We start from the raw sequence: 25,671 nt of genomic DNA, 5'->3' as shown, positions 1-25,671 counted from the left end.
GGACCTCCTGGACCCCATTCTCCAGCGGGAAGCCTCCAGCCCCATCTCCCACCCCTGTGCCCCAAATCAGACACCACCAGTCCTGCGCACTGTCCTCTTGCTTTATTTCTCACGTTTACAAAAGTTAAACAGGACGACATATGCGGGGTGGGGAAGCAGGTGTACAGGGGATCCTCCCTACTGGGGCAGAGAAGGGGGAGGGGGTTGGGGTGCACGCGGCAGGCCCCCAGGGACAGTCCTGGGGCCCTTGGAGGGGAAGAAATGGTCCTGTCCCCCAGTTCTGCCTGATTTATTTATTTATTTATTTTAAAGATTTTCATTTATTTATTTGACAGACAGAGATCACAAGTAGGCAGAGAGGCAGGCAGAGAGAGAGAGAGAGAGAGGAGGAAGCAGGCTCCCCGCTGAGCAGGGAGCAGATGCGGGGCTCGATCTCAGGACCCTGGGATCATGACCCGAGCCAAAGGCAGAGGCTTTAGCCCACTGAGCCACCCAGGCGCCCCTGCCTGCTTTATTTTGAAGGCCCCGGACCCCAGGCCAGCCCTCTTGGAGCTGCTCAAGCTGCGGGCACGGTTTGGGGCGGGGTAGCCACCCCTGGGATCAGGACCCCGGCTTCTCGGGTCCACTGCTGCTGCTGCTGCTGCCGCCAGCTCTGGGCAGCTCCCGGGCGAGTGTGGGGGGACGACCTCAGCCCCCTGCCGGAGGAAGGTGTCTCAGCGGATGAGGGGCGCCGAGCGGTCGTTGGTGACCGTGGGACGCAGCTTTACCGTGGCGAAGGGGTTCGTGCCCCTGTGAGGGGAGAGGTCAAGGTGAAAGAGGCCCAGGTCTTCAGCTGCCCACCCGTGCCTCCTGCCCCCAGTGGCCACATCCACTCACCCCTGCGTCATCTCTCCCCACAGCCCTCCTCTGAGTCTCGTCCCCCCCAGCTCCCGTCCTAGAACTCACCGAGGGAAGAGCTCTGGAGGCTGCTGCTCCCAGGACATAAGTTTCTGCAGTGGGGGGTGGAGGAAGGGCCAGGTTTAGGGGAGAAGGGGGCCGGGGAGCCCCTGCCTCTGCCGTTCTCCACTCCAGGAAGGCCGAGGACTAGACCCGTGGCCCCGGGCAGCGCCAGGCTTCTGGGAAACAAGACTGGGTGTCCTGAAGCCCAGAATTCTGTGGGTTCCAGACGTGAGAAGCCTGGGCCAGAGGACCACCCCCCAGGCTCCAGCTGCTTTCCCCACACCCCACTCCTCACCCCGGTCCTGCCCAGTCAGCTCTGGTCCCAGCTATGATCCAGGATCCTGGTCTTGCCTCTCCTGGGAGGCAGGAAGGGCAGGACTTTCCCTGTCCCAGGGCTCCCAGCTGGATGACGGGGGCTCCAGTCCCTGTCCCCCTCCCTAGACTCAGAAGTCCGTCCCACACCTTCCCTGCAGATGGGTAAACTGAGGCTGGGGTGGGAAGGCCCCCTGCCAGCCAGCCAACCAGTGGCCAAGCAGGGAGGGTTACCTGGTCTCCAGTCTCCCTGCCCATCGGATGAGCCCAGGACTGGGGGGACAGGCTAGGTGTGTCCGGGGCAGGGGGGGGGGGCTCACCTTGACATCACTGGCTACCCCTGGGCTGCCCATGCTGCTCCGGCGGCTGTCAGGCAGGGGTGTGGGTGCAGGGCTGGGGGCGCGGCTGGGGATGCGGGTCGGGGTCCGGGAGCGGGACTGGCCGTCCCAGTACTCCGAGGGGGCTGTAGAGTTGCCCGGCCGGTCCAGGAGGTCATCAAGGCTGTGGCTGCCCCGGAGCGGGTAGGATCTGAGTCCAGAGGAGGGAAGCAGGTGAAGGGGGTCAGACGTTAGGCCCCTGCTGCACCCCAACCCACGCTGCTGGCCTCCCGCAGCCTTCTCCATTGTACCCGGGGAAAAGGAGGCCACACATGCTTGAAGTCAGTCCCAAGAGGAGGCAGAGGGATGGATGCAATGACTTTCTCCTGGGGGGGGGACCTCCTCTTCCAGGGTACAAAGGAGGCTGCGCCCACTGAGGACAGCCACTCACAGATATCCCCTTGGCGAGTGGGACCACCACCCCTGCCAGGTACCTGGAAGGAAGCTCATTCATAGGGCTCATCGGGTTCATGGAGGTCACCGGGTTCAAGGGGTTAATGGGGCTCACGGGCACCTCCTCCAGGGGCTTCACATAGGCCTCGGGGAACCAGCCGCTCCTGAGGGGGTGCAGGCAGAGGGGCCCATAAACAAAAGGCCCAGAGACAGTGGTCACAGCCGCACTCCCGAGAGCAGCTCCGGAGCCGTGCTGTGTGCCAGGCCTGGCTTGGAGGGCTTTGCCCTAACTCATTTAATCCCTTGAGATCTTTCTCGACATGCAAGCCCATCCACCCAGCCTCCTCTCCTGCCAGGGGCTGGATCGCGGCAACGCGCTTCATTCCCTGCTCGTGGAGCACCCACCCCGTGAGGCCCACAGACAGCCAGGCACAGCTCCTCCGCCCCAGAGGCACCCAGCCCAGTGGACGGACAGATGTGCAAACGGATGACCACAAGGGTGACTGGGAAGGGGACAGGGCAGGGGCTGAGGACCACAGGAGAATGTACGAGCCCAGAGGAAGGGGCGCCTGAGCCTGAGGTGCCTGACTGCCAGCCCCGTGCCCTTCCGTGCTCTGCCCCCACAGCTGCTCTTGGAGTCTTTGTGTGGCTGGAGGCTCACTACTGCACCTCTAGAGCGCCTGGGGCTGTGGGAGAGGCACTTTGATCAATGTTGCTCAGCTTTTTTTTTTTTTTTAAAGATTTTGTTTATTTATTTGACAGAGATCACAAGTAGGCAGAGAGGGAGAGAGGAGGAAGCAGGCTCCCTTCCGAGCAGAGAGCCCGATGTGGGGCTCAATCCCAGGACCCTGAGATCATGACCTGAGCCGAAGGCAGAGGCTTTAACCCACTGAGCCACCCAGGCACCCCATGTTGCTCAGCTTTTTCAGACCCCTGGGACCCCTCAGGTTCTTGCAGAGCCCTTGGGAAAGTGTTCTCCAAAAAGCCCCCAGAGACCCCAAAACGCAATCAACAACGTTCTCACCTAAAGGTAACTGGAAGCAATTTCCACTCAAACTGACGGAATAAAACCATTTCCTTATGTTTTACCTCTGCTCTCACTAGAAAGGGCCTACTGACAAAATCTGCCGTCTCCTTCTCCGCCCGGTGAGGCACGGACAGAACAGCCATGTGACCGGGGAGGGCGCGGGTCTGGGTGGTTTTACACTCGGGTCCGGGGAAGTCCACTCCACGCCACTTGTGGGGAATTTCAGGGCAGCCTCTACCTTTGTGGGTCCACAAAGCAGGGGTTTTGAGCCCTGCTGTTTGTAGCCATCTCTCCCCGCCAGCCCATGCTTCCGTATTGGTCCAGTAGTCCCCTGCCATCCTCCCTCTGTCCACGCCTCACCCATCCACGACCCTGTGGCCAACCACCCACGGACCACTGGTCCCCAAACCCACCCATCAGCTCTTGTCCACCTGGCTGCCCCCTACCAATTCGCTCACACACCTTTCTAGTCACCCCTTGGTGCACCCCACCTCCATGCACCTGCCCAGCCGCAACCACTCGGCTCATCCCCGCCTACCGACCTGCGTCCACCTGCCCACAGAACCAACTCCCGGGCCCCTTCCACCTGCCCGCTGCCCACAGCCCCGCACCACGCTCCCAACCCTCTACCTGTGCCCCGCCCACTGACCCCCGCCGCCATCCTTGCGATCACCTTCATGGGCACCTGTTGACTCCTCCTTCTAAGCCCTCATTCACCCGTATCATACGCTGCCGCAGGAATGGCAGCCGGCACCACGCAGTCTCCTGCCCATAAGGCCCGTGGGGGTCACTGCGGGCTCCAGCAAGCTCCCACCGCCCCCTTTCTCTTTGGCAGAAGAGTTACCCTTGCACAGTCTTTTTTGGCTTTCAACCCCTGCCTTCCGCCAACCTTGCAGTGACCACAGCGTACTTCCCCGCCTCCAGCCTCCCCTCCTGGTGTCAAAACCAAGCCCAGTTTGCAATCTTGAAGGCTCTTCCCTGCCCCTGACTGAAACTCAGCCTGTGAGCTCCCAGCCTGGCCTCTGGCTCTGGCCTGGGGGAGCCTGCTTCCAAGTCCACCGTCCCTCCAGGGACTCTCAGGGCCCAGGCAGGAAGCTGCTTCTCCCTCCATGTGGGGCACCCAAGCGGTGGGGCTCCCGCAGTGTTCCTCCAAGTGAGAGAACCTTCCCATTCCTCCCAAGGGCCTGTCCTCTTCCTATCCGGGCTGGCTGGATGAGGACACCGGAGGGCGGCCGGGGTGGGTGCGGGAAAGGGGAGAATTGTCTGGGTCCCGGGAGTGGAGGTGGCGGACCGAGGGCGACAAGTCACCGTCGGGGCAGGGGAGCCTGCCAGACCTCCGTGGGCGGGGGGGGGGGGGGGCTTCCTTCCACACACACACCCCCGCCCCTACCCCCCGGGGCTCCCACTCACGCGGAAGAGCCCTCCAGCTTGCCGTACAGCCAGCCGTTCTGGGCCTCTGGCACAAGCACCTCCACGACGTCTCCGGCAGAGAAGCGCAGCAGCGTGTGGTTGGCGCCCTCCGAGTGCGAGACGAGGGCGCGGACCCTCCGGGCGCCCCCGCCCCCGCCCCCGCCGCCCGGGCGCTCGCCAAAGGAGTTGGAGCGGGAGCGCTGGTTGCCGCTGGCGTAGAGCGAAGCTGCGGGGTGGGGAGGGGGAGCGCAGTGGGTGGGCGCTCGGGGGGGGGGGGGGCGGCCACCCTCCGTCCCTCTTGCTGCAGCGCCACCTCCGTGCCTCCTCCCAGGCCCCGGGTCCCCGGCCCTCCCTCTGCGCTCCGGGGCCACTCACAGGCGGACGGCGTCCGGGGCAGCGACCGGCGATCGGGCTCCAGCTGCGACGCGGACCTCGCCTCGATGGGCTCGGGGCCGTAGGAGCCCGAGCCGTGCCGGCTGCGGGGGGAGCTGAACTCCGCCAGGGGCCTCGGGGGCTGCGAGGGGAGACGGGCAGGGGAGGGTGGGGCAGGGAGGGGGGCGCCGCGGCTGCGCCCTAGTCCAGCCCCCACCCCCAGTCCCGGACGTCTGTGGCGTAGGGGTTCACGGGCCGGCGGCTCAACCACCACGGGGGCGGCCAGATCGCGCCGGGGCTGAAAGCCGGGCCCGGGGGCGCCGCGTAGACAGGGAGCCTGGGGGGCAGGAGGCTCCAGGCGGAGGGTCGCAGGCCCCAGGGCGCCGCGGAGGGTGCGGGGACCGGCGGGGGCGCGAACGGCGGCGGCGGGGGCGCCCAGGGCCTCACCATGTCCAGGCGGGTGGGCGTCAGGCGGCCCGAGGGGTAGGGCGGCCCCAGCACGGGGCCCAGTAGGCCCGGGGAGTGGGCGCGCGACGGGCTGCGACTGGCCTCCGACTGCTCCTTCCACAGCAGCACGCGGTTCTGGAGCACGCCCCGGGCCTGGCCGCGTGGGGACACAGGCGTCAGCCGGCTCCCAGCAGCCCCCAGAGTCCTGGGGCCCCAGAAGCGGCATCCTAGACCTGGGAACTCGGGCGCCCCCGCAAGCGGAGGATAACTGGATTTTCCAGCTGGAAGGAGCTAGAGAAAGCTTTGGTGTCACTTGGGACTCGCCCACTGTCTAACCCTCTCCCTCTTTTGTCGAAGGCCCCTCAGTTTTCCTTGAGGTGTTCCTTGAGGTGCTTCTCCAGCCCCTTCTCTCTGTCTGTGTGCTTTGGCCAGCCTCTACCACTGCCTGGTACATCGGTAGGCTTAGAACTCAGGCCTGGCCACTGTGATGGACTCAGGGATGGCACTTGCCCAGAAACTGTGACCAAGGAATCCAATTCCAGTACTTATCCTGGGACAATTGGGAAAAACATTTTCTTGGACCTCATGGGTTTTGCTAAAAATAGAGTGAAGCCAACACAGGAAGCTACAACTAAGAGAAGATGGCAAATTTCCAAAGACCTGAGCTCCTGGATCCAGCTATACCTGAAAGCCTTTAACTTTGTAGTAACTCAAGTGTTAAGTACCTTTGCTGCAAAAGCCGGTTGGAGTCATTTCCTGGAAGAGGCCTTTCAAATACAGTTTTCCCAGCCTATTCCTTTTAGCCTACATAAGCATCCCTAGTGTCCCTGGTACATGGGCATCTAACTCTGTTTGAGTACTTTCAAGGATGGGAAACTCAGCTGTTGACCACACAGTCCATAACAACTTGGGGCTGGGAGGGCTTTAAATGGCAGGCCAGCTACATACATGAAATCATGTGTTTAAGTTTCTGTATTTGATGATGTTTTGACATCCTGGGCCTTTACCAATCCTGCAGGCATTGTCCCTCCCAGGGCTAGATAATTCCTAGAGATAGTAAGTGAGTCGTTCCTGTGACAGCACCTTTCCATGATTCCTCCCTTCTGTCTGGTCCAGCTGGTAAAAATCTCACAGGGATCTCAGGCAGCAAAACAGAAGCCACTCACATCACAGGAGCAACTAGTCCCATTGGTCATTAGTAAGACACCCCCTTGGTTGCCTTGCTTAACTAAAGAACAAAACAGCACAAAGCCAAAACTCCGAAGGTCTTTGTGTGCTGACCACAAAAGCAGTATGCAAGACAACATTAGGTTTTGCATACCATATATTTTTTAAAGTGTTTTTGTCCAGTTTGAGAACATTCAGTGGAAAGCGCCTGCCAGGGTTCTAGGGTGTTCTGGGGGTAAAGGCCACAGCACCAAGCCCCAGCCTGGACAGCATCCAACTTCCCTGTCTTCCCTTGGCCCTGCCTCCAGGAGGTTTCACCTGTCGTTGGGAAGAAACACTGTGCAGGCTTTCAAAACCACAAGGAGACCACGGGAGAAGTTTTAAAAACATTTATGGAGCGGAAGAGTCATTCTAAGTATGCTACACACCCCATAGTCTAGAAAAAACTAATAAATTTGACTAAATAAAAATTTTTTTCAACACGGCAAAACCTACAGTAAGCAATGTCAATTGATAAATGACAAACGGGAAATATTTGCAACTCATCACCAAGAAAGGGGTAATTTCAGTAATATATAAAGAGCTCCTAGAAATGAATAAGAAAAAATGGAGGAAAATAAGATAACATGTCCTAGTAAAGGACATCCAATGGCTTGGAACCATGAAAAGATCTGTCTCGCTTATAAGAAAAGTATAAAATAAAACCACAAGGAGATGCCAGTTTTACCTTTCTGATTAGCAAAGATTGAAAAGTTTGCTTTCACACTGTTGTCAAGGAGAAGGGAATCTCTTACATGGCCGGCAGAAGGGTAAACTGGGACAACCAATGCCTAAATTCTTGGAGTTGCCAATTCTGTTCCTAGGAATTTATCCTGAAGCTAGGCTTGCACAAGTCCAATAAACCTGGAGAAGCTGAGGGTGAGGTGGGCGGAGGTATGTTATTGACAAGACGCGGACTCAGCCGGGACTGGGTATGAGAGAGCGACCCCTTGCTGAGCCCAGCCCTCATCCTTCTTTAAATCTTGCTCCAAATCTTGTGCATTCTGTTTATAGATAAAGTGATGGGTAAATATTTATGCTTGACTGTCTTAGGAGTTTGATCTTGCGTGTCCTAAAGTCCAGCTGGGTCAACACAATACCTGTTCCCCCCACCGCCTCATACCTAGGGGAAGCCTGGATCATTGAGTCCACAGCCCTCTCCAGAGGGGGGGATCACTTAGCAGGAGGCAGCCAGGGGAGGAGTCAACACTCCCCTTAATATTAGAGTTAACTGTCCAGGACACAAGTAGAAAGGAGCTTCCCCCCAAAGAAGGTACTTAAATAGCCAGGAAGTACCAGAAAATATATTCAGCATCACGAGCCATCAGGGAAATGCAAATCAAAACCATAATAAGATACCACTTGACATCCACTAGCATGGCTAGAATCAAGATGACCGACAATAACAAGTTTTGGCAAGGATGCGGAGCCACTGGAAAGCTCATAGGCTGCCAGTGGGGCCGTGAAATGGTGCAGCCACTTTGGAAAACAGTCTGGAAGTTCCTTAAATATTTAAACACAGAGCTACCCGATTCTCAGCAAGCCAATTCCCCTATAGCCATGAGGAATGAAAACATGTCCACACAGAAACTTCTGCATCTATCCACTGTAGCATTATTTATAACAGGCACAAAGTAGAAACAACCCAGATGTCCATCCACCAATGAATGGATGAATAAAAGGAGATGTCTCCAGACAACGGAATAGCATCTGGCAGCAACAAGGAATGAAGGACGGATATGTGCCCCAACACGAAGAATCTTGCTCCCAGCAATGCATCGTGGGAGAAGCCCGTCACAAAGGACCACACATTGTATGATTCCATTCATATGAAACGCCCAGAAGAGGGACATCTCCAGAGACAGAATGTAGATCGTGGTGGCCTGGACTGGAGTGGGGGTTGTGGGGGGACAGGGGAGGGTTGGGGAATGATCATTAAGGGGTCTGGGGTGTTTAGGGGGAATGCAAGTGTTCTAAACTTGATTGTAGTGATGGGTGCCCAAGTCTGTGAATACACGAGGCTCCACTCAGTTGTACGCTTTACACGGAGGGACTGGACGCCCTGTGAATTACACAGCAGCAGAACTGTTTCAAAGAACAGGCAGTTCTCCCTGGAGCATCAGTCCCTGGGAGAGAGGAGGGGCTGGAGGAGAAGGCTGAGCCCTGAGCCTGGGGCTGGCTATGGTGGGGACAGCGGGAGGATGTCAGCCGAGCCAAGATCATATGAATGGAATCATACAGTGTGTGTTGGGGGGTGTGGAAAGAGCTCAAACTGCAGAACAAGGACAAATGAAACAGACGTGGCGAGGGAGGAGGTCATAGATGCGGAGTTCTAGAAGGAGAAGGAATGATGGCAGAGAGAATAGTTAAAGAAACAGAAGAGGAAACAGCTCCCCGACCTGAAGAAAGACCTGAGCCCACAGAGTGGGGAACACCCGAAGGCACTCATGTAGGGGACACCCAGACAGATTGCTGAGTCCCCAGGACTCTAAGAAAATCTTCAAGCATCCAGAGAAAGAGGCAGTAACTTAAGATGGAAACAAGACAGACCAGCACCCAATTTCACACACACAACATAGAGCACCAGAAAACGGGAAACGTCCTCTTGGATCCCAGGAAAAAAAGCCCACAGCTCTGGAGCTCTTCAACCCACCGACATGCCGCTCAGCACTCGGGGTCAAAGTGAGACTTGCATGTATGTGTGGGTTCGGGGGGCACGTCTGCAGAAAACATTCAGTTCATCAAGACAGAAACCTCAAAACAGCGGGAAAGGAAGAGTGAAAACGGTAGTATCAGCACGTGTTTAGTGAACCATCAGTACGAGTGGCCGTGCACCGGGCATTGGGTCTATACATGGTCTAAGTGCAGTTTCTCAAGATAGAAGGATCATGCTGCAAAGAAAGGACTCATGAGAGTCTAGACCTGAAAGTCCTGAAGTTTTTTGGCAAAATCAAGAGCTGGGGGTCAGGAAGGATAAGGGGAGGAGTAAGGCCACGTATTAGAGTGCCACGGAGGGCAGGAAAATCCTTCCCCAGGCCTCATCTTAAGAGGTGGGGGAACCACCATGGACAGAGTAGCACTGGGGGGTGTCAATATATTTTAGAAAACACAAGAGATGACTCAATGTTATCATGAGGGTCACGAGGTGAGGTCATCATGAGGAGTGATTAAAAGACAGTAGGAGGGGCGCCTGGGTGGCTCAGTGGGTTAAAGCCTCTGCCTTCGGCTCAGGTCATGATCCCAGGGTCCTGGGATCCAGCCCCACGTCGGGCTCTCTGCTCTGCAGGGAGCCTGCTTCCTCCCCTCTCTCTCTCTGCCTGCCTCTCTGCCTACTTGTGATCTCTGTCTGTCAAATAAATAAATCAAATTAGAAAAAAATAATAAAAAAAGTGTTCACAGAAGAGAAAGGAGGGTGATTTTAATCTCAGACAAAGTGAAATGAAAGGCATCAGGCCGGGTTATGAGATGTTAAATACATTAATGGCGACATTTACAGAGAAGGTATGATAGCTGTAAACCCAACAGCACCAAACAACATGGTAGTTAAATACAGAAAGCAAAATGCACTGGAAAGCCAACAGGAAATGAGTGAATCTGATTGGTCTAGCAGATGGAACAGAGCAATAGCACAGAGGATTTAAACAATAAGATAAAAGCAAAAAGGCCATAACTAGATCTATGAATTGATGAATTTGCAAATGGCGAGTCTATGCAAGCAGGAATGAAAAAAGAAACGGTTCGCACATGAGTGAATAAAGGCATGAATTAGTGAATGTGAGAATAAAAATAAAATAAAAATCATGAAGGAATAAATGAAGAAATTTGTATCTGATGATACAGATAAACACAGAAACAGCCAAAGAGATAGGGAGAGTAAACAATGAATACCCACAGAGAGGAAACACAGAAGGAAACTGGTGAAGCTAGGGAAGTCAGCTCCCAGAGCGCCCAGGCCCTAGGACGGCTCCACCAGCTGTCCCCCAGCCCCAGCTCACCCGGCCAAAAAACTGCAAGAAGGTGTTGGAAAGCAGCAGGTGCTTCTCGGCCAGGAAACGATAGCGCCGCTTCTCTTCCAGTTCAGCTGCCCGCTGACTCTCAGACACGAAGGCTTGCATCTGTGCGTGTAGCCGGTTCACACTCTCCTGTGGGAGAAGCGGGTTCGGGCTGGAGGCAGCGAGTGGATGCTTCATCCCACCGTCCAAGAGTACCCGCCGTCTGAAGCCTCCTGTCCTTCCTGAACCAGCCGAGTCTCCTCCTGGAGGCCCTCCCGGCAGCACCCAGCTCCTCGGAGCTCCCAGGCCCACCTCTCACGGGCATCGTCATCCTCCAGACCCTGAGCTCTGTGTCTGCCCAGCCGGGCCCTTCTCACAGGCAGGGCTGGTGTCTGAGCCGTCCTCCCACAAGCGCGGAGAGGGGCCCAGGGGGGTTAGTTTAAGGAAATGTGGACAAGTTGATCGAAGTCCCTACTTGGGAGAGGAGGTTCTGAACAGGAGGGACAAGAGCTTAGTAAAGGAGATGGAAGTCTTGGAGACCAAGGCTGGGGATGGGGTCCTGAGCTTGGGAGGAGGACTGGCCCTCGCCAGGGGTAGGGGAGCGCGGCGGGGGCAGGAGGGAGCAGAGGAGGGCGTGGCTGCTGGGGAACTAGCTACGGAGATCAGGAGCAGCATGGCTGACCGCCTTAGGTTTTCTCCGAGAAGTAGGAGAGCCGGGCAGTGACTGTGCGAGGATCAGCGCTGAGGTGGGGGGGTGCCCCCCCACCCGGGGCTGGCTGACCTCCCTCGCTATGCTCACCACAGAGCATGGGGTAGGAGGCCCTCCTGGAATTGGGCCGGCGCTGGGCGAGGGAGCTCAGGACATTGTCAAGGGGTCCCCCCAGAGCCTGGCTCCCCCCCCCCAGCCCTTGCACCTTCATCTCCCGCACATTCTTGTCCCTCTTGCGTTCCATGCGCCACAGCTCAGACATGTACTTCTCCAGGTTGGTGGCTCGGTGATGGTACTCCCTCTCGTAGTGCTGGCGGCTGTCCTTGGGGAGGGTGGAGAGAGGAGGGAGACCCCCATGTCAAAGAGCTCAAGACTCCAGGTCCACTGGTCAGAACACTGGACAGGGCCCCGGGGAGCTCAGCTGGAAACACAAACAGCCTGGCGCCAGTCAGTGCCCAGCACGGGGCTTGGTGTGCTCATCCACCAAATGGTGAGAGGCTGTCTTGCCTGTGCTGGGCTGAGGGGGGGGGTCAAGGTGGTGGCCATACTTACTTTGATGAACTGCATGTCCAGCTTGGTATTCTTCTCCATGTGCTGTAGCAGATCTCCGTGGAATGTCTGCACCTGTGTGGAGTGCAGGGTGGGGGTGATCAGGGTGGTCCTAATCATTCCCAGGCCTCGGCCTCCCTCGTGCTGCCGAGTCTAATACAGCCCACTGTGTTCCTAACACACCAGGCACCTGCCCAATTGTCGGAGAAAATGGACATGAGTCAAGGACGTGGTTGGAGGCAAGATTAAATGGTTTGATATGCAAACAGGTCGTGCAGTAGACGGCTGGCCACACACCCTCCATAAAGGTATCAGAGTCTTCTGGGTCTTAGTCCCAGTCTGTGCTTTGATGATGCCATTCCTGCCACCTAGAATTTCCTACCAGACCTCAAATACCAGCTTCCGTGCCTCCTCTACAGGAACTCTCCCTGACTTCACCAGCAGAATCCACTGTGCTCCCATTTTGATTCTGGAATGTATATATATTTGTTTGTTTACTTTTCGTTCCTCTAGCCACAGGACAGAATCTCTTGCTGGGCCCCCGGTCATAGCCTCTCAAGCTGCTATGGACATGAACTTCATCTGACCCTTCTCTGTGTCCCCAGCACCATGGGCAGGGCCCTGACCCAGTGAAAGTGCTCACAGCTGTTGAGGTCTTAGCTGAGGGTTGGCTGGTTTCCACGATAGGTGAGACGGAGGAGGCTGACCATTTGGGTGACCGGAAAGCCGGGGAAGGCTGCTGGACTCAGGTTCAGAAGAGTTATGGCCTCAGAATTCTGGTTCTGCCTCCAATTTGCTCTAAACTTTGGACAAGTTGCTGCCCCCGTCTGGGCCTCAGTTTCCCCATCTTTAACAGGAAGGTCTTGGCTAGATGCTCTTGAAGGTCCAGCCTTTTAAAGAGCTTTGATTCTGTGAGCCTTGGTGCTCCCCTGGCACCTTCCTCTGGACCCCCCCCCCATCAGCATTCCTTGGGTCACTGTGTGTTGTGGGGACATCAGATCTAAACCCTTCAGCTATACACTTTGCCCTTGGGTTCACAGGGAGCAGAAAGGAGTGTCCCCCATCCTGCAGGGGACCTCACCTCCTTTGTCTGTACCCTCTTTGCCCTCCCCACAGAACCAGCGGGGAATGCTGCCAGGTTTGCTGCCGCAGGGGTCCCCACTGTGCTGGAGGCAGGGGTTCCCACTGTGCTGGAGGCAGGGGTTCTGTGCCTTGGGGTACAGCGTTGTCCAGCAGAATGCTGGTAATCTTCTGGTATTCAGGGAAAAACAATCAATTATAAAAGTTGCCAATTTTACATTTTTCTCCCGTAATTGTTTCAGAAACCCTGGTTACCACTGTTCTGTAGGGGAGCTTGCTTGTGGCCCCCTCAGGACTGGCCATGCCTTGAACCCTGAGCCATGGCTGCTAGGGTGTGTGTGTGTGTGTGTGTGTGTGTGTGTGTAAGGGGATTGGTGTTAGGAATGGTGCCAAGACCCCATATCTGTCCTTGTCTACTGGGCCCCACACCTGCAGGACCTCCCAGGGCAGCCCCCAGGGCACCTCACTTGCTCCTCCTCTGGCCCTGCTTCCCACTGAAAAGGCAGTCCAAGGTTTCTGCTTAGACACCAAACATGTGTTCCTGAAAATCCCCATAGCCTGCAAAATTGCCCAAAATGAACAACAGGGCTTATGGGAGATACAGGGTTGGAGCTGACCCACAGAAGTCAGGCAACTTTGTAACCAGAGCACTCATAAAGATGCTGAGTGGTACCTGGAGACGAACTTGAACCACACTGAAGGCTACGGAAAATATCTAAAATGCACAAAACCCACAGAACGGATGCACCAACTCCATCTGGATTCCTGGAGAGCTGGTGTGCGGAGACAATGCTGGGGGGACATGGGGCTGCCACAAAGGTGGGCAAGGGAGGTAGTACAGCCTGACCCCAGCTGAGAGCCCTGGGCAGCTGGGAGCGTTCTTCCCAGAGAGGCCTGGGAGCACGAGCTCTTTTAAAATGTTCTTAAGGGGTGCCTGGCTGGCTCAGTCCTTAAGCATCTGCCTTTGGCTTGGGTTGTGATCCAGCGGTCCTGGGATCCAGCCCCACACTGGGCTCCCTGTTCAGCGGGGAGCCTGCTTCTCCATCTCCCACTCCTGCTTATATTCCCTCTCTCACTCTCTCTCTCTCTCCTGCCAAATAAATAAATAAAATCTCTTTTTTAAAAGGTTCTTAAAATACAGATTAAAGGGCTCATGCTATCAGTGCAGCAGACAGGCTGGGGACTTTTCCCTTCTTCCTAATTCTGGTTGCCCTATTCATCCCACTCTTGCCTAGGAGACCTGGCTTATGAGCAAGCCACCTTCCATGTCTCAGATGTCACTCCTTCTGCTTCCAGCTGGGTATAAACGGAGTCACCCCGTAGATGTGTGTGTTAGAATGAGGCTGCTGGGCTGTAGTCACCCCGTAGATGTGTGTGTTAGAATGAGGCTGCTGGGCTATAATTCTTCCCATTGCTATGGCTTGGTTACGACCACCAATTAGATGAGACCCAGGCAATACCGGGTCAATGGAAAGTATTCATTAACTTCCAGAAGAATATCTATTAAGGGGTTGATAATTGATGTGAACTTGAGCTCTTGCTTTGGGGGAACCATAGGACTATCTATTAACAGGTGGCTTCTGAAACAAGGAAGTCACCAACCCCAGGCAGCAGGTCAGAACAGAGACTGCTCTCCCCTGTACCCCCTCTCCCAGCATATACTTCATTAGCAGGTCCTGTGAGCCCCTCAGTACAGAAGCTGAGAGCAGACCCAGACCCACTGTGGAAAACACACACTGTGAGCTCTATGTTTTGAGTTATTCCAGTAATTCGCAAGAAATCCTTTTGCCATCTATACAGGAAACTTCCCCCCAACCCCCAACCCAGAAGAATTGTCCCTGTGAGCTGACCCCACTCCTGTCTTCCAGTTTACTCTTGAACCCCCTCCGGTCAGGCTGTGCCCCACCACTCCAATTAGAAAGTTCTAGTTGAAAATCGCTGACACTCCACGTCACAAAGTCAACTCACAGGACTCCTCTGACAAGTCCTGTGGTCATCATTTGGCACAGTTGAACATTTCCTCCCCCTGAAACACCTTCCTCCCTTGGCTTCCAGCCTACCACCCTCTCCCGGTTTTCCTTGCACTCCCCCTCCCCCATCCACCCCACCTCTTCTCTGTCATTTGCCGATTCTCCCTCATCTCTTGATTATAGATTAATCTCCTCTCTGATCATAGATTAATGCAATCCCTCCCTGATCTCTTGATCCCCCACGGCCTCTTTCTTTCCCCTCCTACACCCACTCCCTCTATGAGCTCATCCGTCCATATGCTCAGGACTCCCAGACAAACAACCCAGCCTAGACCTTGACCCCAAACTCCAGCCTCATGTACATACAACTGATACTCACCTTTCCAGATGGTTTTCTAATAAGCCTCTCAAACTGACCATGTCTAAAACGAAATCCCTGATCTCTCCCCTCCACCCGAACCGTTCCACACTTAGTAGTTCCCACCTCAGATAAAAGCAACTACACCTTTCCAGTTGATCAGGACAATATGCTGGAGTTAGTTTGACTTTCCCTTATCTTTTGCAACTGACATCCACTCCATCAGAAAATCTTACTGGCTTTACATTAAGTCTGATTTCTTCTCAACACCACCACTTCTGCCACTTTCCCAAGCCATCTCAACTCTCCCTCTAAATTAGTCCTCCTGCTTCTGCTTTTGCCCTCCACTGCTGATATTATATTATTAGTAAAGGAGCCAGAGCGACAGGTCAAACAATGAACAACTGGAGGATGAAATGTAAAATTTCCAATTATAATAGCTAAAAAAGCCATATTATCTAGGTACAAATCCATCAAAAGATGTGCAAGACTGCTACCCTGAAAATGAGAAACAAATAAATGGAGAGGTATACCATGTTCATGGATCAGAAGACTCAATATTATTAAGATGACCATGAATTTATAATTTTTTTTGAAGTAGGCTCCACTCCTAATGTGGGGCTTAAACTCATAACCCTGAGATTGAGAGATGCATGCTCTACACTCAGCCAGGTGCCCCTATCATGGCCATTAAATCATAGATTAATGCAATCCCTGTCAAAATTCCAGCAGGTTTTCTTAAAGGAATTGGCAAACTGATTCTAAATATGGAAATGCAAAGGATCTTGACTATGCAAAACAATTTTGAGAAAGATGAACAAAATTCTTAGACTAGCTGATTGTTTTAAAAGATTTTATTTATTTAATTATCAGAGAGTGAGAGAGTGCACAAGCAAGGAGAAAAACAGGCAGAGGGAGAAACAGTCTTCCTGCTGAGCAAGGAGCCCAATGGGGGACTTGAACCCCGGACCCTGGGATCATGACCTGAGCAGAAGGCAAATGCTCAACCCCTAGTCAAACACCCCTAGACTGTTTGATTTTAAGACTCACTATAAAGCAATAGCAATTAATACAGTTGTGGTATTGGTGTAAGAATAGACAAATATATCAGTGGAACAGGGTAGAGAGCTCAGAAATAGATCCACACATAAAACAACAAATCAAATTTTGACAAAGATATCAAGTTAGTTCAATGGGGAAAGTGAAGTCTTTTTGAAGTGGTGCTGGAACAACTAAATGTCTATACGGGGGGAAAGAACCCCCAATTCTATCTCACTTCATACACAAAAGCAAATTTAAGATAGATCATAGAAATAAATGTGAAGTCCAGAACTTAGAGCTTCCATAAGAAAATTTAGAGTATCTTTGCCGTGGTAGTGGGCAAATATTTCTTAACTAGGATACAAACACTTTTTTAAATTGTCAAAGTAGGGACGCCTGGTGGCTCAATCGGTTGGGGGTCTGCCTTCCACTCAGATCATGATCCCAGGGTCCTGGGATCGAGTCCTGCTTCGGGCTCCTTGCTTAGTTGGGAGGCTGCTTCCCTCTTTGCTTGCCTCTTCCTTTGCCTGCTGCTTTCCCCTGCTTGTGCATTCTCTCTCTCTCTCTGCCAAATAAATAAATAAAATCTTAAAAGAAAATAAAATAAAAACGCCAAATTAGCAGAGGCAGTGTTTGCTGTTGTATAGCATTAGTCCCATGAATTGTAAGGTAGTTTACAGAGTTAAAACAGATTCTGCCTTTTGTAAAATGAAAACAATAAAATAGACAAATTGGGCTTCCTAAAAATGTAAAAGTTCTTCTCATCAAAGACACTATTTAGAAAATGAACAGATAAGCAATAGGTTGGGGGAAAAAAATCCTGCACCGTGCATATATCTGATAAAGGACTCATATCTTGACAGTATAAGAAACTCCTATAAGTCAACAATAAATATAATGGGCAATAAATATGAATGGGCAAAGTGCTAATGTCCAATAAGCCCATTAAAAGTCTTTGATCATTGCCATACGCAAAATGAAACCACAATGAGGTACTTTCTGCACCTCAGAGAACGGCTAAAACAACAAAGACGGACAACATAGAACGTCGGCAAGTGTGTCAAGCAGCAGCCGCTTGCACAGATCGCTAGCGGGGCTGCGGCTAGCACGACGACTTTGGAGAGCCCTTTGTGGTTTCCTATAAAGCCAATATATGTCACCCCATGTCCCACAAATTCCGCTCCCGAGTATTTACCCAAGAGGAATGAAGACAAACACCCACAAAAGACTTGTATAAGAATGTTCACAGCCGCCCTAGTCATAGTAATCCCAAACTGGAAACAACCCAAATGACCACTAGCAGAAAAAGAGATAAATTGTGGTAGCTTCCTTCAGTGGCATAGAAAGCAATCAAACAGGACAACGCGCCACTATCCGTGACAGCACGAAGCCATCTTACAGACATCACGCCGGGTGAAGGAGGAGGTTGTGGAAGAAAACATATGTACAATTCCTGTCACGTGAAGTCCTAGAACAGGAAACATGAATCTCCATTTTGACAGAAATCCGACAGTGGGTTGCCAAAGAGGAGGAAAACTCATTTTTAATGAAAAGAAAGACGCGAGAGTGAACGTTAACGGGGAGAGTGTTTGGGGGGAGGGGCTGATGAAAATCGTCTAACATTAGTTAGTGGGAATGGGTTCAAAGCTCTGTGACTACATTAAAAACTTCTGAATTGTATACTTAAAAGGGGTGAATTTCAGGTTGATATTATATATTTAATATATAATAAATATATATGAGATTATATTTTTATATATTATTTTATATAGAGATATACCCATGATAGGAGTTCTATTATGGGCTCTATTCTTGGTCCAGGTATTAAATCATAACATCTGGGGGCGCCTGGGTGGCTCAGTGGTTTGGGCTGCTGCCTTCGGCTCGGGTCATGATCTCAGGGTCCTGGGATCGAGCCCTGCATCGGGCTCCCTGCTCCGCAGGAAGCCTGCTTCCCTCTCTCTCTCTCTCTCTGCCTGCCTCTCTGCCTACTTGTGATCTCTGTCTGTCAAATAAATAAATAAAATCTTTTTAAAAATAAATAAATAAATAAATAAATAAATCATAACATCTGGAAGTGTTTGGGGGGAAGAAATGAGGAAAAAAGTAAACATAGCCAAGAGGAAGGGACAGATGTTGAAGATAAGTTGCGGAGCTCTAACATACAGATAATAGGAATTGCTGAAGAAGAAATGCAAAGACAGAGAACAAAAACATTCTAAAAACTGTGATTCAAGATAATATTCCTGAAATTTAAAAGAAAAAAATATTTAAAACTACTTATTGCTAAAGTACACCATGGGACTGGTAATATGGACCCAGATGGTAATATGGACAGACATGTCAACACCAAGACATGTCTAGAAAAATTACTGGACTGAAGAAAAAGAAAAGAAGAAAAAATCCTGGGCATCTAGGCTGAGAAAGCAAGTAGATTTATGATGGGAAAAATAGATCATCAGACTTTTCGTTAGCAACGTTCAACATGCTATGTCAGAAGCTGACCGGAATGTCCACATGCTTTAATTCTCTGTATCCTCGAGAATCAGGGTTCCTTTTTTTTTTTTTAAATTTTTAAAGGATTTACTTATTTGAGACATAGACATAGAGAGAGAGAGAGCATGAGCAGGGGGAGAGGCAGAGGCAGAAGGAGACCCCCTGCTGAGCCACTTACAGTAAGTGCGAGGAAAACACTACAGCCAATGGGTCACCTTCAGAGGACGACAGGGAGCGTGTTCATGACCTTAAAAGCTAATGAGTGAGGAGAGGGACTAAACCTTGATTCTGCTTCTCCCACACAAAACGTGCCACTGGCAGCAAAGAGTACACAAGGAGGAGCGCCTCCGTATAGAAATATCCCGGTTAATGGGTAAGAGCATCAGAAGAGCCATGAGCTCCCGCCGTGGGGATGGGTCTGGACACACTGAACCTCCGGGGTCGTTAATATCACGTGGCTGCAGACGCGACATGGCTCCCGATGGAAGAGCCCAGAGCCCTCTGCGGTCTTGCTAGAGGGATGGAAGAGCCTGGGTCTGACCCAGCCCCTGCGTCCAGAGGACAGAGGAACAAGATGAACTACCCCGGGAATGCAAGACTGGGAGTTTCCAGATGGCAGGAAAACCAGTCCTAGGGCCCCAGGATCTTCAACAGACAAGTCATAAGGGAAAGAAGGGGATCTATTGATTAGGAAACTCAAAGGCATATTTGGAAAAAAGAGACGGCACACAACCAAACTCCAGCGTCTAGGGATGTATGCCTGAGTGGTCGGCTACAAAGGAGCACGAGGGAGGGTCGGATCTGTGGTCACTTTTGGAGGGAGGTGGGGAGGAGGGGCTGTGATTTTGACAGAAGCACAGGGAGGGGCTCCCAGGGAGGCGGACACAGTTCCTGACCTGGATGGTGGTTTGCCTTAAAATGATTCTTTAAGCTCTAATTTGCTCAACGAGATGTTCTCTGTCTGTGTTTTCATTTACAATTAAGAAAAGTCAGATCCTGTCGCTCTTCGGCTGTGCACACTCAGAATGGCCAGAGGCAGGTTAAGGCCACACCACAGGGCTCTCGTCATAGTCGAGTGTCCCCTCACACACGTCCGCTAGCCTTTCAGAGCTGTTACCTCCACCCAGAACGCCCTTCCCACACGCGTCTCCCTGGCTAACACCCTCCCCTCCTCCAGGCCTCTCTCAGTGTCCCCTTCCTAGGGCAGTTTCCTGGAATATTGGTCAAAAACTGCAGCCCTCCAACACTTGCTAGGAGCCTTCCCTGCTTTGTTGTCCTCCGGAGCACGTTTCATGTCTAACTTGTCATGTATATACTCAGTTGTTAGTCTTGGGTTTTGTCTGGCCCCTCTCTTGGGGAGGGCGAGGGTTTTGTCTGCTGTGTCCCCCGTGCCTGCCATAGCGCCCAGCACCCGGCGGTGCAGAGCTGTCGAATGAATGAGCCCACGGGCCTGGCAGCGTCGGTGGTGCTGGGTCCCATCCGGCTCTGGCCGAGGGCCCTGCCCAGGTGTCTCAGCCAAGACGCAGGTGCCCAGAGAGGGCAGCTCTCCTTACAGAGACAGCCTGGGTGACACTTGTCCTCATCCAGCCCAGGTGTCCCACGAGAGACACAGAGAGCCATCAAATCCAAGGATGGGAAGCCACAGGCGGCCAGCACGAGCTGTGCTCCTGATTCCCCTCCTGAGCCCTGGGCCGGGGCATAGCTGAGCCCGAAGCCTGCAGGTGTCCCAGAGATGGGCCCCGAACCAGGCTTTTATCCTGGCCAGATGGATACACGTTTTTCTGTTCCTGCAACTGTTCCCCATTTCGACAGGGTAGCCAAACTGCTGAGTATTTTCTGGTGTCCCCCAAAGCGCACCTTGACTCCCAAGGGTTCCCCACACACACGGTTGAGAGCCGCGTGCTGTCACAATGAGCTGACATTTCTTCCTGAGCTTTCCAAGGCCTGTCACCACTAGACCCTCACCGGCTCCATCCCAGCTTGCCATCCTTGGCTCCCTCCTGAGCCCCACGCGCCCTGGGGACGCCCTCTCCTCTCCTCCCCGCGTGGCCAGCCCCCACTCTCTTTTCAAAGCTTGTTCTTTCCATCCAGAGCGGGTGAAGCCCTGCTCGGGGCCAGGCCCTGCCCCAGCCCTTGCAAGGCTCCCAGTCTTGGGAGGGATAGAGACAGGCTAACAGGTCCTGCTGCCAGCCGTCACCGTGAAGATGGGCGGAGGGCGACTAGTTTTGTGAATCCCCTCGCAAGAGTCCTGCCGGTAGTTATGATCGTCTCCGTTGTACAGACCGATAAGTCCAAGTACAGAGAGGCTTGTTCAAGGTCACAGGTCAGGGGCAGGTGGTGCTGGGCTGAGAAGCCAGGTGCTGGGACTGCAGAGCTTGGGTTCTTAACCACCGCACGCTAAGAATGCACAGAGGCATCCGTTAGGGTCTGGAAGAAGCTACAAGCTTGTCCAGGGGTCAAGGGAGGCCCGTAAAGCGCTGGCCGGCAAGACTGGGGCTGCTTCTAGGCTGAGCATGAAGCCTGCCCAGCGGTGGGAACACCAGGCTGTGTCTGCACAGGGCCGCTCTTTGCGGACTGGGGGTGTCACGGGGAGGCTGCTGGGTCGGCAGAGCCTGGCATCCCTCACTGAGGAGACTGGGTTTAGTTCTGTGGGGTTTTCTTATGGGTGTGACAAGGTCAGGTGCTGCTCCCTGGGAGCGTGGAGGGAGGGGCTGGAGGGCCAGGGAGGAGCAGGGCCTGGCTGTGTGCACCTGGGCCCTTTCTCTCTCTAGCTCCTGCACTCGTTCCGGAACTGGGGGCAAGGGACTCCATCTGAGTCTCAGTTTCCCAGTCTGTAGAATGGAGATAGAAGTGGCGGCTGCCTCGTGGGGTTGTTGGAGGCGGGAACAAGCTGTGGCAGGTGTACATGCCCCGCACAGCCTGGGCCTGGCAGGTGCCTGGGACACTTGTGCCTGTGTGTCACTAGGGGCCGCAGGGAGCCCTCCCTGAGAAAGGCTGTGGGGGGCTGGGCCCGCGTCTTCCTTGGAACAGGCCCACTCCCCTGTATGATGATGCCTCAGGGCCGCGCTACTCACCACCACCTCCAGGTCGGAGTTCAAGTGCCGCTGCGTGTCCGACATCTGCACCAGGATCTCCCCTGGAGGCCCGGAGAGCAGCCTTCAGTGGGGGCGGCCCTTGCCACCCCCCCTCCCCTGACAGAAGCTGCCGCAGGGGCTCCCTGAGATGGCATTTGGAGGCCGAAGTCCAAGGATTTCCCATATGGCTCTGGGAGGATGGCCATGCTTGTCCCCGCACCGGAACAGCCCCCCAGGGAGTGGCGTGGAGGGGCTTGGGCTCCAGAACAGGAGTCCAGGCCCTGGGCTCGCCCTGGGCCACCAGGCCTGTGGTTTGGGGGGATTTCCGCGACGGGTAAGAACCCAAAAGGAACCCTGTCTGGGATCCCCAGCTCGGGGGGCCCGGCTGGCCCCGGGCCTGAGGGGGAGCACCAGGGAGATGAAGGACCTGGGCAGCAGGAGGCGGCCCCGGGCGGCCCCAGGGCTGTGAGGAGAGCCCCTCCAGGCCCAAGCAACAGTGGGGGCTCTAGTGGAAGGGGGAGCGCCTTACCCAGAATCTGCGAGGTAGAGCTCTGCAGGGCCTGCTCCCCGATCTTCTGGATGGCGTTGAAGTACACCTCAGCCGCCTGGGACAGAGCTGCGTGGGGACAAGCGGTGCCTGTAGCCCCGGCCCCTCCTCCTCCATCTGCCCCTGCCCTCTGGAGACCCCTCCTGGCAGGCAAGGGTGTGTGGAGGGGACAGGGGGGTGCAGAGGCATCTGGGAAGGGGGGTGTCCTGGGTGGGGTGTGTGGATGCTAGGTGTTGGCCAGGGGAGGAAGCAGGCGTGGAGTGGGGCCCAGGGCAGTGTGTGTCCATCACGGGTGGGGGGTCGCAGGCGTCCGTGTGTACCCACGGAAGGGTGTGGGCAGGTGTGGTGTGGTGCACAGGTGTAAGGGCGTCGGGGGGAGGGCGAGCTGGAGGAGCTGGGGTGGGGGGAAACAGGCTTTGACTCCAAAGTCCTGAAAGGCAGGGAGGGCTTGGGTGGCCCTCGGCTCTGGGTGTGTCCCTGGCTTATCCTTGGCACAGAGGGTTGCAAGCCCTGGCAGGGTGATTAGCCTTGGTGGAGCCGGGGTTGCTGGGAGATGGGGGAGGGGCGGCTGTCGGCGTGTGGGTGCGGGCACCAGACAGAGTGAGGACACAGAGCTGCGGCGTAAAGCCAGGCTCGCCGAGGTGGACCTGGGTGCAGCAGTGGGCTCACAGGGCACATCAGGGTGGCGTACAGAGGTGTGTGCAGTTGGCGCTGTGGAGGCTGCCAGGACCAGGCACTGCGTCTCTGGGAGCACCTAGGGGGATTCTGGGCAGCAGGCAGAGGTGGGCGTGGGGTGTGTATGGGTGAAGGTGTGGGTAGGAACGTGGAGGGACCAGGTGCGCAGGGACAGCGCAAGCGTAGGGGCTGGGGGCCCGGGGCCGGACACTTACCATGGAAGGCCCGCAGGTAGTTGTTCCCGAGGTACACCAGGTTCTCCAGGGCAGGGTTAAACTGGTCCGTGATGCTCTGGAGCCCCAGGCCGCCGGGAAGGAGGGGGAGGATGGGGAGAGGGAGAGGGAGAAAGGTCAATGGGCAGAGGCAAGTCACCGGGCCTCAGGAGCAGGGAGCCTCCCCACCCAGCCCCAGAGAGGAGCCTGACCCTAGGGGCGTCTGCACAGAAGCGTGGAGTCAGCCCAGATCCTGACTCTGCAACAGGGTCCTCAAGGTCATTTCTCCGAATCCCTGTTCCATGCCAGCTCCTGCTCACATGCTTGCCCAGGCGGGAACCTGCTCCCAAGACCATGCATCTAGAAGGCTCTCCTCCTCCCACCGGGAGGAAACTTGTGGACTGTGGCTGCCCCTGGCCGGATGTGCCCCAACCCGGCATTGGGTCCAGGCCTTACCAGGCTGGACACATGGGCATCCGACGGTCACCTCAGGGGGCAAGGACAGATCTTGCCCTCATCAAAGAAGAGCCCGTTGGCGGCAAGGCTGTGGCAGGGTCACAGGCCACCTCAGGCTACAACCAGTTGGAGAGTACCCTCAGGGTACAGAGGGCCTGGGGCAATGACTTAGACTGGGATCTTTGTTCAAACCGCTGGAAGCCTCTCTGGGAAGTTCAGAGACCTTGAACAGATTCTTTAACCGTGCTGGCCTTGGCCTTCTCATCTACACTTTGGGGTGATTATTTTCTTTTTTTTTTTTTTAAAGATTTTATTTATTTATTTGACAGAGAGAAATTACAAGTACACTGAGAGGCAGGCAGAGAGAGAGAGAAGGAAGCAGGCTCCCTGCTGAGCAGAGAGCCCGATGCGGGACTTGATCCCAGGACCCTGAGATCATGACCTGAGCCGAAGGCAGCGGCTTAACCCACTGAGCCACCCAGGCGCCCCATGGGGTGATTATTTTCTATCCTACAGGCAGGGTGCGTGAGGCTTACATGGGAAAGGGTCCTGCACACAGGAGGTGCTCAATAAAAGTCTATAGGGACAGCGGCAACCCCTCAGGAGTGAGGTAGAAAATTTGAATAAGGGGCTCAGAAGGGAGAGAAAGACAGAGACAGGAAAAGAGAGAGAGAGAGAGGACGCCCCAGTCCTAGGCCAGGTGGCTTGTTGGGCTCCCCCATCGCTCCCCCTGCTAGTCACCCTGGGCCTCATCCTGCCTTGGTCTAGCATCTAGGCAGGCTGTCTCAGTGGGCCTGTCGCTCACTGGGTGACTGTGGACAAGCCACGTCCGGGCTAGGTGGCTCACTGCCCCCCAGGGATCCCCACCCTTGAGCCCACAACCCCGCCTGGCCTGGGCCTTCCTTTCCAGAACATGTTGCAGTTGTGTTAACCCTCTCTCCTCCAAAGCCGGTCCAACCTTCGAGCCCCAGGAAGGGGTGCTCGGACCTGGGGCCCGGGCCACATGCTCACCTTGTAGATAGCCATGGTGGACCTGTAGAACTGGTCCATCTCTGGGGCCATAGAGTGGGCTGCAAGTCAGGTGCCCGGCAGGAGACTGGAGGCGTTGGCAGGGCCGGGAGCGGGGTGAGGGGTCGGTCCCCTCCAGTGCCCACTGCTTTGGGGGAGCGAAGAAAGCTGCGCAGTGGGACCTGAAGACCGAGGCCCTGCCGCAGGTGGTGGCGGCTGGGGAGGAGGTGGCAGCTTAATTATTCACCAGCCAGGGATGTCAGAATGCGATCTGGGGCGTAACCAGACCCGGGGGAAGGCATCCTGTGACGCGGGCAGGTTCGTGTGACCTGTCCTTCAATTATTTACCCCTCGGAACCGTGGGACGGTGGGCACGCGTGGATGCAGGCCACTGTCTCAGGTCACCTCCTACCTCCGGGTCTAGCTTCCCCTGGGCCAGCAGGACCCCTGCCCTCCCATCTGCCCACATTGGGCATTGCCCAAATTATAGGGCCAGAGCTGCTGGGGGCCCTCCCCTGGGACCCTCCCTGACAGGTCCAGCGCTGGAGGCTGAATGTACCACTGGGCATCATGGCTCTCTGGTCTTCTGTCTGCCTAAGCCCCTCACGCCGCACCTCGAGGGCCGGGGCTCCACCATCAGCCGCTGCCTGCCCACCTCCACTCATGCTGGCAGCAGGAGCCCTAGAGCCACACAGACCTGGGACAAAGCCTGGCCTCGCTCACAGGCTGTGTGACTATGCCCAAGCCCCCTACCCTCTCTGGGTCTCATCTCCTGCTCCAGCAAACAGAGCTCGCCCTCACCTACCATCGTGGGCAAGTGGGCTTGGCAGCTGCCTCTGAACAGCTTCACTTTTGGCCTGACCGGATTCGGGGAGGCCTGGGGAAGAAAAGTGGTGCCCCCCCACCTACTGGGGGAGTCACGGAAACAGAGCACTCATCCAAGGGGGCAGAGGACCATGGCAGTCAGGCTGAAGGGAGCTGGAGGGTGGGGTGGGGGGGACAGGGGGCGGATGGGAGCACT

At 54.8% G+C, this 25,671-nt stretch overlaps 1 protein-coding gene across 1 annotated transcript; it reads right to left on the bottom strand.

Annotated features, from left to right (window-relative positions):
* Window positions 1–87: 87 nt before the first annotated feature.
* On the bottom strand, window positions 88–25,599 carry BAIAP2L2 (BAR/IMD domain containing adaptor protein 2 like 2). Its single transcript, XM_045083886.1, has 14 exons — window positions 24,654–25,599; window positions 23,190–23,265; window positions 22,282–22,368; window positions 21,753–21,814; window positions 11,737–11,808; window positions 11,390–11,506; window positions 10,479–10,625; window positions 5,278–5,430; window positions 4,834–4,972; window positions 4,459–4,684; window positions 2,063–2,185; window positions 1,572–1,779; window positions 946–989; window positions 88–789 (listed from the first exon to the last, which is right to left on the bottom strand). Exons 1-14 carry the CDS (start codon window positions 24,702–24,704, stop codon window positions 714–716), a joined length of 1,581 nt encoding a protein of 526 aa, XP_044939821.1. The 5' UTR covers window positions 24,705–25,599; the 3' UTR covers window positions 88–713.
* Between the last annotated feature and the right edge of the window lie 72 nt (window positions 25,600–25,671).

Source organism: Mustela putorius, unplaced genomic scaffold (assembly GCF_011764305.1).
Source record: "Mustela putorius furo isolate JIRA1106 unplaced genomic scaffold, ASM1176430v1.1 tig00000738_pilon_pilon_pilon, whole genome shotgun sequence".
Classification (NCBI taxonomy): Eukaryota; Metazoa; Chordata; class Mammalia; order Carnivora; family Mustelidae; genus Mustela; species Mustela putorius.
The sequence above is the reverse complement of the archived record's forward strand: the minus strand, read 5'-3'. Positions and strand labels throughout refer to the sequence as shown.

What these genes read in the sequence shown, in the direction of transcription:
- BAIAP2L2 (XM_045083886.1), bottom strand. Translation starts at nt 24,704, where the DNA reads ATGGCCCCAGAGATGGACCAGTTCTACAGGTCCACCATGGCTATCTAC. An exon ending in CTCTACCTCGCAGATTCTGG is followed by an intron (nt 21,815 to 22,281) that starts GTAAGGCGCTCC and finishes CCGGGCCTCCAG; the next exon opens with GGGAGATCCTGGTGCAGATG. An exon ending in AGAATGTGCGGGAGATGAAG is followed by an intron (nt 10,626 to 11,389) that starts GTGCAAGGGCTG and finishes CTTCTCCCACAG; the next exon opens with GAGAGTGTGAACCGGCTACA.